Source organism: Nelusetta ayraudi, unplaced genomic scaffold (genome assembly GCF_046127955.1).
Source record: "Nelusetta ayraudi isolate G7.1 ecotype Tasmania unplaced genomic scaffold, CSIRO-AGI_Nayr_v1 ptg000111l, whole genome shotgun sequence".
Taxonomy (NCBI): Eukaryota; Metazoa; Chordata; class Actinopteri; order Tetraodontiformes; family Monacanthidae; genus Nelusetta; species Nelusetta ayraudi.
This window is the reverse complement of record NW_027466161.1, coordinates 1483217-1499298: the sequence shown is the minus strand read 5'-3', so window position 1 is coordinate 1499298 and position 16082 is coordinate 1483217. Positions and strand designations below refer to the sequence as shown.

The 16082-nt window shown below is 47.4% G+C and overlaps 1 protein-coding gene across 1 annotated transcript in view; it reads right to left on the bottom strand.

Annotated features, from left to right (window-relative positions):
- Positions 1–6980: 6980 nt before the first annotated feature.
- Positions 6981–16082, bottom strand: part of cspg4 (chondroitin sulfate proteoglycan 4) — a 54147-nt gene continuing 45045 nt past the window's right edge. Inside the window, exons 7-11 of the mRNA XM_076049225.1 lie at positions 14644–14842; positions 14166–14297; positions 13389–13552; positions 12324–12495; positions 6981–11888 (exon numbers count right to left, since the gene is read on the bottom strand). Of these exons, the coding sequence (XP_075905340.1) occupies positions 10060–11888; positions 12324–12495; positions 13389–13552; positions 14166–14297; positions 14644–14842 (2496 nt within the window). The 3' untranslated portion in view covers positions 6981–10059. The remainder of the gene's footprint in view (positions 11889–12323; positions 12496–13388; positions 13553–14165; positions 14298–14643; positions 14843–16082) is intronic.

Here is a 16082-nt window from a genome sequence, read left to right as displayed (position 1 = left end):
TTATTTCAAATAATAACACAGACAGCTGTGCTGCTGGCATCCACGAGTCGAGTCCCCCACTGTTTTATGTTTGGGGTGTGTATGTGTGTGTGTGTGGGGGGGGGGGATCTTGGTGTAGACAATGAGAAGGAAGGAGATGAAGAAAAGAGAAACATCCAGTGATGAGAAGAACGTACAGCTTCAGGGCGACTCAGCGAGAGACGTCGTGTCCTTTTGTGAAGACGGTGAATCAGATTGTTTGCACATGTGAGCTGCTGTTTGTCCTCGGACTCGGCGTTCCCGTCATGGTGACCTTCATCAAGGACTGGAACGCCACACGGAGCCGAAGCCTCCTGGGGGCTCTGAACGCTTCCAGGACTTCCTTATCGTTTCCCGGTCAGCCAACAGAGTTTAATGACGGAGCTCAATGACTCTTTGAGGTTAAATGTAGAGTAGCAACTCCAAGATAGCGCCATCAACAGAGTGCACAGGCCAAGTGCACTTTACCCACTCTGCAAATAGCAGAATTCCAACACACAGCCATGGGGGAAAACAAGTCCATGGTGCCTCTGGTGGTTCTTGCTAGCATGACCATGTTTTCAGCCCAGACAACCACCTCCCCTCCCCCGCCACCACCACCACCTCCACCTCCTCCCCCACCCACCCACCCACTCCCCACCGTCCCTCTGTCTGTGGTGGAAACATTCCCAGACTGAGCCGTGAACACATATTACCAGCAATTAGACGGATGCCACTGAATTAGCAGCGAGACGGCCCAGAAACCAAACGAGGACTGTTGAAAATTAACTGTCAACTAGACTAGACTGTAAACTCTGATGAACTAAACTAAACTAAACTAAACTGCGTTGAGTTGAGTTGCAGGTGTGAATGTGCGAAGGCGTCACAGAAACACACCTCAGCAACACAGACGTGTCAGACGACCAATCAGATTGTTGCTCTCTTGCATTTCTGAACGCTAACACATTCACACAAATTCACACTCTGCATGTTTCAACTCCTGTCTAAGAAAACAACCCAGTTTGGACCCTGACTGGACCAGTTTGGACCCTGACTGGAACAGCCTGTCTACTCTGAGGAGGCCAGCAGAACAAAGCAGCCACTCTGACAATGTGAAAGAAACTGAAACTCATCAGATCCTTAAAGTGCAGCGTTCACACTTGCAAAGCATCTTCCAGCATCAGTGAGTGGCCGTCATGTGACTCGCCAGCGGTTCCTAGTGGCTGACAGATGGCAGCGAGGAGTGACTTTCCACCACAAGAAGAAGAAGGAGAAGGAGAAGGAGAAGAAGAAGGTCTCATTCTTAAAAAAACTTCCCAGTCAGGTTCTGCATTCCTCTCCTCTGTGCTCTCAACTGAACCCCCCCTCAATGACCACACTTCCTCTGGTCGTGTTTCAGTTGGCTGCAGTTTTTCTACAAAGTCAGGAGGGGAACTTACACAACATATTTGCCTTAATCACTACTTTGGTAAAAAAACAACAACAAAAAAAACAATAAAGCTGAGAGAACTGAAGCTTTTGGCCAAGCAGTCAAAGAAAGGAGTCCCAGTGGTGACAGTGTGGAGGCACTGCTCAGGTTTTCCAGGCTCAGTTCTTCTGATTGATTCCGACTCTTTCACACTCGCTTGTTTTTCCTGTTTGACTCAGTGACTCACTGAACCCCGGGAGGCTCCGCCCACCAGCAGCGGTGACGGCATTAGGGAGGGGCCACTGGTTTCTGGGAGGGGCCGGATGATTCGGAGGGCATGAGTATTATGGGATGGAAGGAGGAGAAAGGTGAGTGGATGGGATGAAAGTGAGTTGAGCAACATGAAACCAGGTGCAATGGCTTGTTCCAACACACACGCACACACACACACACACACACACACACACACACACACACACACACACCCTTGGCAACATAGTTTGGTGTGTGTGACTGTGCTTCTCACAGACAAGTGTGTGAGGAATCTTCTGCTCAGCTGGTCAGACCAGAATAATCCTGCACAGACTCCAGACCAGCTGACTGGCTGCACTGACTCCAGACCAGCTGAATGGCTGCACTGACTCCAGACCAGCTGACTGGCTGCACAGACTCCAGACCAGCTGACTGGCTGCACTGACTCCAGACCAGCTGACTGGCTGCACTGACTCCAGACCAGCTGAATGGCTGCACTGACTCCAGACCAGCTGAATGGCTACACTGACTCCAGAACAGCTGACTGGCTGCACTGACTCCAGAACAGCTGACTGGCTGCACTGACTCCAGACCAGCTGACTGGCTGCACTGACTCCAGAACAGCTGACTGGCTGCACTGACTCCAGAACAGCTGACTGGCTGCACTGACTCCAGACCAGCTGACTGGCTACACTGACTCCAGACCAGCTGACTGGCTGCACTGACTCCAGAACAGCTGACTGGCTACACTCCCCTAGGTTGGTGCCAGATGTTTGCTTGGGGTAAAGTCAATCCTTCCTGCAGGGTCTACACTTCTTCTCTTCTCAAGCTTCTTCTTCTGGACAGTTCAGAGTGTGAAGCGGCTCCATGAGCTTTGGGCCGAAAGGAAAATGGCTGTAATATGGGACCTTTAAATCCAGGACGTGCTCAGAATATTCTTTCACCTTTAACCCAGTAGATTCCGCCGTCATCTGAACCTGTGAGTCACGACAGGATTCAGTCCGTTGGTGAAAATAAGCTTGAAGCAGCAAAATGTTCCTGAAAAAAAACAACAACCATAAACTGGTGAGATTCTAATAGATTTGTGTTTATTCCGTCTTTGTGTGCGTCGACTGTGTCGTCTTGTTGTTGCATACTTGTCTCTTGTTCATGTCCAGGCCTCTACTTAGAAATGCTGACTTTACTGGACACGTACTCAAATTTATTTGTTCTGGCAACAGCGTTTTTTTCCCCCGGCGTCTGGGGAAAAACCCAATACCGAAAAATCTACAGTGTTTGCAAACAGTTTGGATTTCGCCGCATGCAGCAGAAAGATCCACTTTGAGTCAGACCAGCGTCAGAGTTCTGCTGCTGCCCTGGTCCTCACCCGGACTGAGGAACATCAGAGGAAGCTCACATAGGGCCAAGCTGCCAGAAGGCTGCAGTGGGTTCAACAAGACGTTCAGCAGTAGGTTCAGCAGTAGGTTGTTATTCCGCCGTCAAAATAAGAGCTTGACTTTAATTGATATGAAATCAATTTGGCCGCCTGTTTATGTTAAAATCACAAAATGGGTGTGGTGAGAGAAACAAATGAAAGAAAAACAAAGATTACTGGACATTTCCAGCTGCTTCATGAGTAGCAGCTGATGCAGAGTCACAGATCATGCAAGAAAAAGTTCCTCTGGGGCTTTTTACAGCGTAAATTGGACCTTTAATGGACAAAATGACTGATTCTACCTTATAAAAGTGAATGTCATCTTTGCTTTCTAGTGGTGCCGTTAATGTGTTCACTTTCTTTTTTAAATATAATCTCAAAGAGTTTTTCCCAGTAATGTTTTTTCACAGACACTGTTAATGAGCACATGAAATATATGTGAACATGATTAATCTGTTTAATTGTCGTCCTAGTTGCAGTGGCAACATGTTCCCTTGACTTGGTCCCAACAAAGAGTTAAAACCAATCTAATGAAGGCCTATGGGAATCCTGCCGTGTCTGGAATGTAGCTCAGAGATTAATGGCCTGAAGAGGTGGAACACAAATTCTGCTGTCCAGGGTTCCTACGGCACATAAACGCAACATAACCTTTCAGCCGTGACGGCTCATTAGCTCTGTGATATAAGGCAAACCTCTCTTTGTCTGTGCTATTTAATGAGGTGGGATCAGTAATGTTGGCAGTTTACTATAGTATGAGACTGCAGTTGTGTGTAAAAGGCTGAAAAACTCGACAACATGATGTCATCGGCTGTAAATTCCAAAAGGAGGAGCTCAGGTCCAATATCCTTGAAGATTTAGAGCTCTCGACCTGAGTGACAGTCAAAGCCCTCCACCAGGATCAGACTGGAGACATGCTAATGTGCTAACACGACACGTGAGATGGAGCATTTCTGAAATGGACTGGATTTATTGGTGGAACAACAACCACAAACTACTGAAAAACAAACCCGAGAGATGTAATTGGACAAAGCTTTTGTCCAATCACACTGAAAGCAGAAGCAGCTTGAGACTTCCCTCTCCAAGAAACTACCATACAGCCACTGCTCCTTAGCTAACCTGGTTAGCCGCAGCTCGGCTAGTCTGTGCTTTATAAACAGCAGCTCTACTGTCACTGCAACTGAAAGGAAGCCGAGTCGCATCCCAAGATCTTGAGAAAACCCTTCAGGTGGGGCAGGACACCAGTGTGTGAAATACAGTGGGGTCTGGGCAGGAGGAGGGTCGGACCCCCTGATGAACCCATGAGACCCCCTGCAAAATTTAAGTCTCAGAATCTTTCAAAAAAAAAATTTGAACAAAAATTGAACAAAGGAAAAAGGAGAGAAAAGCCTTGAGGACCTGCTGTGGTATTTCAGCAAGTCAGCCTAAAGGTTTGCACGCTGCAAACTGCACTTGAAAATAATGTATTGGGTTTGGGTTAGATGCATTAGTTGTTGATAATAGAACATCATAATAATGAGACAAAACCGGTTGGGGTGCAGCCGTCGACCACACCTGACGATGATGTCACAGCGAGCCGACGCACCCTGATGTTCACCATTCACCTGCAGCTGCATGCCAGTGGCTCCCACTGCGGCTCCCTGACCAGGAAACTATCAGCAGTGAGACTCAGTTCACATCTCAGCTCTGCGAGACAAGCTTCACTGTCGGTCGTGTCAACAGGATCATTTGTGAGACACACACACACACACACACACACACACACACACACACACACACACACGCACAGTGACTCTCTGTATGGTGAAACAACTGGTTAACAGTAAAACTAAATACTGCATCACTGGTCCAGCTGTCAGTGTCCTTCTGACAGAAGGTCTGAAGGTCCTGCCTGTTTGCCTGCCTGTCTGTCTTACCGGGGCGGTGTCCCCCTCCCCTTTTTCCCCACTGCTCTCCTGACCCCAACATATGGCCCCGGGGCCACCAGAGGAGGAGCAGGGAGCCTCCTCACCTCCACCCAGAGCCCCTGACAGCTGCCAACACACACACACACACACACACACACACACACACACACACACACACACACACACACACACACACACACAAAATGATTCATTCATCTGCTTCTAATTTCCAACATGATTAATTTTTCCTGCTAACTTTGCTGAAATCACTCTGTTGTTGCATGAAAAGTGCTCAGCCACTCTGAAGCCTCGGACTTTTAGATGAAACTCTTTGGTGAGCACCATGTGCAGCAACAATATGTAGCCTGTGCACCTTCGTAACAGCTGGTCAGCTGTGAGTCTGAGCCAGCGAGGCTGCTAAACTGCCTGATCTGGTTTAAATTATCAAAATATTGATTTATTTACCACAGCGTGGATGCTACTTTTACTTATATGTCAAAAGAAGGAGCACCTACTTCCTCAGGTGTCGCTCAGTGGTGTCCAGGAGGTGAAACGGTTCCTCTACATTTAAAGAAGAGTGTTGTGGCTTCTCCTTTTCCTTTTCAGTCATTGGATCCACCTAGGATGCCTAGGAAAATCTATATTGTGTTTTAAATCTTTGAAAATGTCCACAACCAATCAGAAATGGAGGTAGAAGAGCAAGAAGCATCTGATATGAGCTGTTTTCTGAAAAAAAAAAGAACCTCAAAGACCAGGAAGAGGAAGCAACAATTAGGCTGCTGCTAAAGAGATTAGCATGGATGCTAGCACAGTGGTGTTTTTATTAGTAGCATGAAAAGAAGCTTCACAAGCTGAACGACTTTAGTAACAGTCCTGCTAAACACCACAGTGCATACTTGCTAATGCTAATTCCGCCCATAGACAAATCTGATTTGTTCATCAGTGGGTGATAGACAAATACTTGAGCCAATCACCTTCAAAGCCTTGCCTTCCCTCTTCAGAATGCCTCTTATGGGAGCTTGTGGAAAAAGTACATTGGAAACATTCCATCAAAGAAAGTGTGAAATAACATCTGAGGGCCGATTTGTTTGAATGCACCACAAAAAAAGAATGAACACAACATGTGGAAAACCACATCAGCTGAAGAGCTTGTGGGGGATTCAATCAGGGCTTGGACTCAGTCCCAGAGGTTCAAACCTGGAACGTCCACTCACAGCTTTCCAAGTGCTGATGGGGGAGAAAGACAGTGAAGCAGCGTTCAAGGCAAACAGGCCCACCGGCTGAGGCTGCGTTCAGGACCTTGACCCAGCGTCAACACAACATTACCTCACGCAGACTCACACTGGAGGTCAACAAGCAGCTCTGGACCTCCGGGAGGCAGGAAGCACCACGCCGACTTCCTTCCTTCCTTCTTGGTTGACGCTGCACTTGTACAAGCAGCAGCAGATGAAGTCCAACATCTGATGACACAGACAGTTTTATTTTTGAAGGAATTGACAGTGCGGCGTTGTCATGCAGCTCTGGAAAACATTGAAGTTGTTTTTTGGCCAAATCCAATGTGATGTGACAACGCGCTTGATTTCAGCCAGTTGGAGCCATTTTTATCTTAATGGCATCTCAAAAATGTTTCCTCCGCCCTGCCTGTGTTTTCATTCCTGCCAGTGAGGAGGAAGGAGGAGTCTTTTTTTGTTGTTCCAAACTAATGCTGGATAACCACCGCCAGCAAGTCATTCCCTCTGACCGGCCAAATGCATGAAGGAGGATCAATCAGCCCCGAGAATCCATCCAGAACTACAATCTGAGACATCGGTTTCCCATCAGGACAGGATGGATGTGTTTGGATGAAATAATAGGAAAAACACAAAACAACATACACTGGATTCAAAATCTTCCTCCACTAATATACAGAAACAGCCGTGAGTACATGATTTGGGGTCCAGTCAGGAGGTTTACGTCTTACTGGGAGCCGCAAACATTGAGAGATTTCAGTAAGACGAGACACACATTGAGCCATAAAGTCCAGTTTATTTTCAGCGTAAAACACAGAACACAGAACGCAGCCAAGAACTCAAGCAGGAGGACACATGGAGGGCAGAGCTGAGCTCAGCATCTTAGGAATGAAGAATTCCCAGACTGAAGTTTTCAACGAGGCCTGCGACGGTGACAGAATACAGGAGCAGCAGGAAAACATAAAAAAAAAACACACAAACTAAACAAAAAACGTGGAGAACTGGATTCCAGCTTCCACTGGAAAGAATGATGAGGCCCTGAAGTGCCGCTGAGGTCCGACTACTGCCGGGACGACCAGATTTCTTTTCACCGTGTCGCCATCTCGTGGTAGAAAGTGTTAAAGCATCTGATGAAGGCAAACCAACAAAATGGGGTCGACAAAAAGTGTTTCCTGGGCAACGAGGAGCACCGTCACAACGAGACTGACGATGGTCCCGCATCTCAGCGAGGAAAACACTGCCGCTTCTTATCTTATGCTCGACACCAGTCCGAGTTATTGTTTAGTGAGCATGTCTGAGGTTGATCACTGCTCATCACAGGAAGCGACACACTTTAAAAGAAAAGTCTTGGACAATCTTATACTTTATTTTGCTCAGATATCAATGTTTTCCCAATCCGATTCACTTTAAAGCTCCCATATTATAAAAAAACCATCTTACCAATGTTTTCTAGCATTGTTTGCCTCTCGCCTGTCAACACACATCTTTATTTCTTCTGCTTGCTCCACATTAAGAAAACATGGGCATGAAACAGGCAGTTCTGGAAACCAGCCCTTTGTGATGTAACAAAGGATCGCCTCCCTGATAAATTCTCAAAGGGGAATGACACCAGGTGCACCCCCATTACATTGTTGTCCCTTTTAAAACAAGTGGAAATTCCAACAAGTTGAAGTGGAGTTTAGCAGGAAGCTAAACTGAGGATTATTCCAGGAAGCAGTGGAATCAGGAATAAATGTCTGTTTGATGGATGATTGGAGAGCCAAAAAACAAAACAAGACAAAAACAAAAAACAAAGAGGAAAACAAGAAGCATGAATGAAATAATCTTCAACTCACCCTAAAGATCTCAGACAAAGTGCCAATTGGAGGAAACTTTATTGATAAAACGTTTTAGACATTGTTTCTATAAGTGCGGAGAACATCCTGATAAAGCAATACACAACAATTCTCTTGTTCCACGATCCAAATGTCTCTTTGTGATCCCATTTGGTCAACATGTTGCTGAAATGTGCATGTCTGAAGGTCTGGCAAGGAACATAAAGATTAAACTGATGACAAGGGAGGAAAAAAAGAGAAACAATAAATAATAATGACAATGAGATGGTGAGAAAAGTGGAGACGGATACAGATGTTTTACTCTCTCTCTCTCTCATACACACACACACACACACACACACACACACACACACACACACACTTTGCTTCCACTATCAATGACATGAAACAGATGAGAAAATGTGCATTTTGTCATTTTGTAAATGACTTGTGAAGCATAAGGTGCTGCTGGATATTGATGGACATTTGCAGCACGTTATGTTTAACAGTTTTCATAAGATGATTGTTGTCTGTTGAAACAAACAAAAACAAATACAAAAACAAGTTTGGGACAGGAATCTCTCTCTTTTAACTCCAAAACTACCAGCAACATCATTCACAGCTCACAGGTCAGAACAAGGAGACACAAGACAGAGGGCATCCAGGAAAAAACAACATTCTAAAAGCGTCAATACAAGTAAAATTGTCAATAATATGATGCAATATATTCATTTTACTAATGGAATGCTTCAGAAAAAATATAGATTTGACAGCAAAACAACCAACACTGCGGGCATCTTCATTTGAAAGAAACAAAACTTAAACCAGTGGTGCTTATTTTTTTTATTTTTTTTATTTTTATTTTTTATCAGCACCAAACATCCCATGAAACTTTGAAAGGCGAATCTCGGAGACGAGAAACCCGACCAGTTTGGTGTGAACCTCATCCAGGCTTTTTGCCAAACAGAGACGAGTTTGAGCGTCACGACAGCTCTGAAGGTACCGGATGAGGCCGGATGTCAGTGCGGCGCCAGTTCACTCCGTATTCATAAAGCCCTTTGATAGCAGGCGCAAACAATGACATATGATCACATGACTCTGAGCTAAATTCAATCACACCTGTGCAAGCTGCTGCAGCAAGTTTCCAGGTTGTTTTCTCGATGCAAAAAAGGCGTCTGGTTTCCATACGAGTGCCAAACTATGGTTCCACTTGGTCGCCGTGTGATGACCTCAAAACAAAACCAAAAACTCAACACTTTTGGGATGTTCAAGCTTATTTGCGCCCCTGCAGAATTAGAGGAGACTCTTAATGTCGTCTGTTCAGCTCATGCTAGAGTGTGGATGGGAAATAAATACATTTCTTCGAGCATTCGTAGCCGTCGGAGTCAACCAAAAAAAAAAAAAAAAAAAAAAAAAAAGGCCGGCTGAAGGTTTTTCTTGTAAACAGACAGACGCAAGAGTGTCTAACCTACACTGGTAATGCGCCTTATACTAGCTTATTTTCCAAAAGATTGAATCATTCCTTTGAGTAGATGAATTTAGCCCTGAGATGGTAGCTTTAAAAAAGGAAAAGACAGAAGGCAGGGAGACAGTTTTCTGTCCCCTTAGTAATACAGCATAAAGTCGCCTCAGCCAACACCACAACAAAGACTCTGCAAATCAAAAAGACTTTCATTTGCAAAGTCCATGGCTTTAAATGATCTATGTGCCCAGATGCGTTGGTATTATCGTGAGGTGAAGGGCACTCTGGGAGTTTTCTTTTTGCAAACACTCGCCGTGTTTATGTCTTTTTTTATTTTGTGCCCTTCGGAAGAAGAAGAGGAACGGTAAAACTACAATAAATAGAGATTTCATAAGCCTGCGGAGACAAAACAAACTGCCTCTTCCTTTTGCCAATAAGCATTCAGTGTTTGGTTGCCTGAGAAAGTGTCCACAGCAATGTTGAGATCTACAAATACGCAATGGTGTCGAAATCAATTCTTCCTTTTTAATGCTGGAGTGGCAAGTAGGAGACGTCCCTGCACAGGCTTCTCTCACAGTCTCACACCCAGTACTGGTTCTTTTTCAGGGCCGGGCTGGTCGTTCGACAGCTCTGCACTAGCTCCGGGTCGCCGTCCTTGGCCTCCATGCTGGACATGGGGATGTTGTTGGCTGGGTCAGTCTTGCGGAAAGTCTCCGTGCCGGCCACCTCGCCGTTCTTAGGCTTGGTGGCCGCCGTCTGGACGTTGTGCTTGCCCGTCTTGTTCTTCCGGATCAGGTAGTAGGCCAGGATGGCGGCCAGCAGCAGGATGGCCAGGATGACCAGGATGGGGATGAGGATGGACCAGATGTTGCTAGGCCGAGAGACGTGTGGGTCCCCGTAGGGTTGTGAGCCGGAGGAGGTGGTGGTGGGAAGGTCCCCGCGGGCCCTGTTCCTTGGAGTGGCGCCGTCACTGGGAAGAAGATCACCGCCGCTCCCCGATGGATCTCTGGAGGGAACCTTCAGAAGAGTGGCAGGGTAGATCCCAGAGGAGTTGTAAGGGGCCGTGTGGAAAGAAAGCACGCACTCTGCCGGAGGAACCCCGTGGGCTTTCAGCAGGAACCGAGCCTCGTCCTGAGCAGGCGAAACCAACGTGCTGTTGAGGATCTCCATGGCCACCCGACCCTCATCCAGGTCCTTCTGGCTGAACGTGTCCAGAGGTTGACCCTCTCCGGGGCCTCCAGACCGGACAAACCGGGCCCCCCTGGGCTGCTGGATGACCTTGAAGGTGGGGGAGGCCCTGGTCTTGTTTGCCAGGGGAGTTGCGTCTAGAAGCTTCCTGTCCAGCTGGACCAGTGAACCCTGAGGCAGTAGGGGGTCCTGGGCAATGTTGGCCAGCGGCTGGACCGTGATGTTGAGCGCCGAGGAGACGTTAGCGGCTCGGCTACGTGCTACGAAGGCCACGATGTCCCGGGACGAGGTGGACTTCACAAAGCGGACGCTGACTCTTCCCTCCTTGATCTGTTTCTGGGTGAAGGCCGAGGTGGGCTGCCGGTCCACCATGATGGCGGCATACTTTGGAACGCTGGTGATCTTGTACAGGATATCCTCCTCGACCGGACCCCCAGTCCAAGCCTTCAACATGTCCTCGGTCACCAGGGTCTCGTCGTCCCCTTGCTTGACCTTGATCTCCGGGGCCTTGTCCAGACGCAGGGTGCGGGCCAGGACCCCGATGTGCAGCGTATGTGGCTCGGTTTGGTGTCGCCCGTCTGACACCACAAATTCCATGAAACCGCTGGCGAGGCTGCCATCACTGAAGAAGCCCACCTGTCCACCATTGACCAAGTCTTGCGTAAACTCAGAAATGGGGTCCATTGTCAGGGAGTTGACCAATCGGCCGTTGTTGGGAGCTTTGGTGACTTTGAAGTAAACCTCATCTGGTGGATTGTCTTCGTCCTGAGTGTTGAGGTGCTTCTGGCTCAGGATGGTCATAGAACCCTGAAGAACCTCCAACAGCGTGTCGGTGGTGACCAGCTCAGGGGGATCGGAGCCTCGCCGCTTGACCGAGATGTTGAAGATTTCTTCTAGGACCAGAGACTCTGCCGGTGAACCCAGATCCCGGCCTTGGGCCTTCAGGTGGGCCCTGAAGGAGAAGCTGTCGAGGGAAGCGGCTGAGTCATCATGGAGATACTCCAGGTTTCCGTCAACCACATCATTCTGGGTGAAGGTGGGGGCGCTGCGCGGCAGGTCCTGGCCACCGAGGTTCAGACGGCCTCGCTCGGGGAAACGCTTGATCTCGAAAATCACGTCCACGTAGTCCCGCTGGTCTGCAGGCAGGCTGGCCAGCAGGTTGGAGGCGTCCAAGATGGAGTTGTCAATGGTTTTTCTTTGGCCTTGCACAATTTCCAGACCTGAGCAGAGGCAAACACACAAAGAGATAAATACCTTGTTCCCCCCGACCAGCATCGTCATCCGCTTCACCTTTTCCAGACACTTTCCATCCAGTTTTAGCTGCTAATTTTAGCAGCGCAGCACATTCAGGATGCTGGCACATTAGACAGACAGATGGAGCAGCAGCGTGTTGTGTTGGCAGCAGGAGAAGCATGACCATAAATGTTTTTATCACATTGGGCCATTCAGACAGTGCAAAATTATAGTAAACGTAAGTGAAAAACCTAAGTTTGAGTAGAGTATAAAAAAAACCCAAAAACAAAAGTATTGTTTACTTATATTTGGAGAAAGGGGTGAGAGCTAACAAGCTAACTAGCTTCTTCTCACTCCTTTCCCCCACCCCATTTGTATATTAAAAATAAATGCTGTTGAAGTTGTGTTTCTCCTTCAGCTACCTCTGTTGGTCCACATCTGCGAGGAGATGTTGCTGTGGGCGGCAGAGAAGGAGACGGCGATGGGCAGGATTAGACGCACGTCCGATGACAGCGTGAGCTCCAGCGAGTCTTTGGCCACCCAGAACGGCTCCTCGGGGATCTGGTGCTCGTAGAAGACGGCTCCAGACTCCAACTGTGGATCAGATCAGATCAGATCAGATCAGATCAAAGCAGAGCAGAGCAGAGCAGAGCAGAGCAGAGCAGAGCAGATCAGATCAGATCAGGAGAGACTCTTCTGACATGAGGGGGCAGGAATCAGAAGGTGCAACACAAAACAACTTTAATGTTGTGAGAAAAAACAATTTGGATGTATTAAAGCACAAATGACTACACTGCTAGCAGAAGTACATTGTCTTTGAGTTCTGTGCTTTTTATTTGTGATTCAGATGGTAAAGTGGTGGTTCACATAAATCCTCAGGTGGGTTGACTTTAATGGCATCAGCAGCAACAGGTTTGGCTGAGCTGAGGTCACCTTGTCCTCTCTTCAACCTTCGCTCTCTTCCATCACTTGAGACGCCAGTCAGCGTCTTCCATTTGCTCAACCACTGTTTTCCAACTCAAAAACTTCTACTGTTTGCTCCCCTTTTCACAGTGTGTGTGTGTGTGTGTGAGTGAGTGAGTGTGTGTGTGTGTGAGTGAGTGAGTGTGTGTGCTAAAATGCACCAATTGGCTCTTTGTGACATTACAGGTGGCACATAGAGGCTGATTGTTATTGATTTATTTACTTATCTATTTTGTAGATAATTACTAAGGTGAGACTACCAGGGATGAAAAAATAAGGACCTTGAAAAAGCGGATTTGATTTGGGACCTTTAATTTATCATCAAAGGTTAATGTGGGATATTCATTTAGTGAAAGGTGGAGAGGAAATTAATTCAGCCGCCTCCCTGCAGAGGAACATCCCACAAAATGAATTCAGAGGCAGGTGCACACACACACGCACACACACACACACACACACACACACACACACACACACGCACACACACGCACACACACACACACACACACACACACAGTAATTACCTGTGGCTGTGAGAAGTGTGTGATTTCCTGGAAGTGGTTCCTGTCGGTGGCCAGGATGAGGCGCCCCAGACGAGGTGGGCGGCTCAGGCGGTAGTTTAACTCCTGCCCAGCTTCACCATCATTCGCTGTCCCCACACTGACACTGGTGACGAGCTGCCTGGTTCCTGGTGGAAGCACGGGCGCACGCACACACACGCGCACACACACACACGCACACACACACACACACACACACACACACACACACACACACACACACACACACCGCTTCAATGTTAAGCTGATTGTTTTTGAAATGAAGAGAAGAAGAAGAGGCTGAAAATGTCGTTACGACTGTTGAACCAGGAGGAATTTTGTGAAAAAAAACGATAAAACCTGGAGTTGATCTACGAGGAAAATATTTTCCAGATCGACGACAATTTCACGGCAATATTTTCGAAGGAGCCGAAGCTCCCATGAAGTCATTGACTGACTCACTGTCAGTTTGTTGTTTGAACTGAACTGATTCTCCACAATGTCAGAGTTCTAATGCGAGAAACATGTATTTTAAATTCAATTGTTTTCACATCTTATTATTTTACTATTATAATATTATGCTGGAGTTGAAAACACCAGACATTGTCAAAGTGTTTTAGGAAAAAAAACTGATCCAAATATTGGAATATACGAATATTGGCAAAAGAAAAATTGTGACTCATATATTCAAAAATGTAATATTAGCCAAGCTGATCTAACAGACACTTTAGTGAGCATTAGTGACAAGAACTGAGACGGTACCTGGGAAAACGCGCAGCTCCTCCTGCGTGACGGTGGTGATGCTGATTGGCCGCACCGTCACCACGAACTGCGAGAGCGGCGACGCGTGTTCGCCGTCCGTCACCGTGAAGCTGAAGCCTCCAGACTCCTCACCTGACACACAGCCATGACATCATCACCAGGAGAAAAAACCTGCAGGAGGCGGCCGACTCATGGAAGAAACACCCGGCCGGGGGCCGAGTTTCACTTCCCCTTGTGACATCACATGGGGCTTGGGGCTTTGTTTTACAGTATGGAATATCTCATTCAATACCACTTTTCTAAAGAACGAGTAGAGTGTGAATACCTGCATTTCAGTACTCACAGATAGCAATACTGAGTACTTGATAAGGCCATTACACATCATAGAATGACTTTGATTTTCCACAGATCAACAACGTTCATGTTTCTACAAGAACAAACGAGTTGCGACTTCCTCCTCCTCCTCTCGTCCTCTCACCCTGGTGGACGAAGACGACCTCCCCACTGTTTATCTGGGCCTGAGTGAAGTTCAGGACGCTGTCCTCCGGCGCCCCCTTCAGGGCCACCGTGCCGCTGACTGGCGCCTCCACACTGTAGAGCAGCTGCTCTGCTGGAGTGTCTGCGTCCTCGGTGGTGAGCACGCTGGGGCTGATGTCGGCCACCTGCCCGGCAACAACCTGCATCACATCACATCACATCACATCACATCACATCACATCACATCACATCACATCACACGGGAGAGACGGACGCATGAAAAGACTCCACAGGTGAGTCCTCAGTCTGCTTTATGTCTGGAGGAATACAGCTCAGGCGACAGGTTGGGAGTTTTACCGGGAAAATGTGTGAGTGCTGCTCGCTGTGCCAAAATAATAAATATCAAAATATAATTTAGATAGAAACAAACTGGCTTAAAGAAAGCAGGAAAAATGACACAAACAAATCCTGCAAATTGTCCCAGTTCACAGAAACAGTTTAGAAAAGAATGCAATGTAATAGAATAGAGTAGAAAAGAAAAGAATAGAATGTCTTTTGTTGCCATTATTCAGTGTACAAGGAGACTGCGGAGCACAAAGGGTGAATGATTTTTGGCTGGCAGTCTAGATGGCCAGGTTTTCAGAAGACGGAGCACCGGCGTGGTGGCTGAACGGGCCGGACCTAATGGACTTCTAATGGTGGGCTGGCTGAAAGAAGCATTAATTGAAAGAAATGGGCCAGATCCCCAGAAAGGCAGTCTTAAATAGCAGCAATCAGTGGGGAGAGTGAGAGCCCTGCAGTGAGAGGCTACATATTGATCTGCACAGCCATCACATCACCCTCACATGGATGCCTCGCTCTCAAGTCTGGCTATGAAAAGCCAAAAAGCCTCCAGCCATAGAGGTGGAAAAGAGGCGCCTCAGTTGTGGTTATTAAGGCTGGAGGTGTCAATCACCTCGTCTGCTTCACTGACCAGGATTCTCTAATGAGACATCCGAGGAGGACTGTGATTAACTTTGCTAGAAAAAAAAAAAAAAAATTCCCGAGCTGAGAGTAATGAGGGCACATGACCTGAGAGAGTGGAGCTGACGGGAGGGATTCATGTGAGGACCGGTTGAGCACTTCATTAAACCAATCACAGACATCAACAACATTAGTGTGAAAGATTCCAGTGTGGCTGAGTCACAACCATCAGGTTAACAGCTGCTTTAGCTCGGAGAATATGGGAAAACCTCCACCACCTTGGTGGCTAATGCTAGCTGGCTAACGCTAGCTGGCTAGCTGTCAGGAGGAGGAAGCAGTTTAACAATGGAGCCTCCTTGGCTGTGTGTGTCACAGCCTGTTTTATCAGGGACGTCCCCATTGGTCAGTGTCGGTGTTAGAGCCTGTGCTAATAGCTAGCGGTGATGAGCATGTGAGCGAGCTAACCTCAGGCTAGCG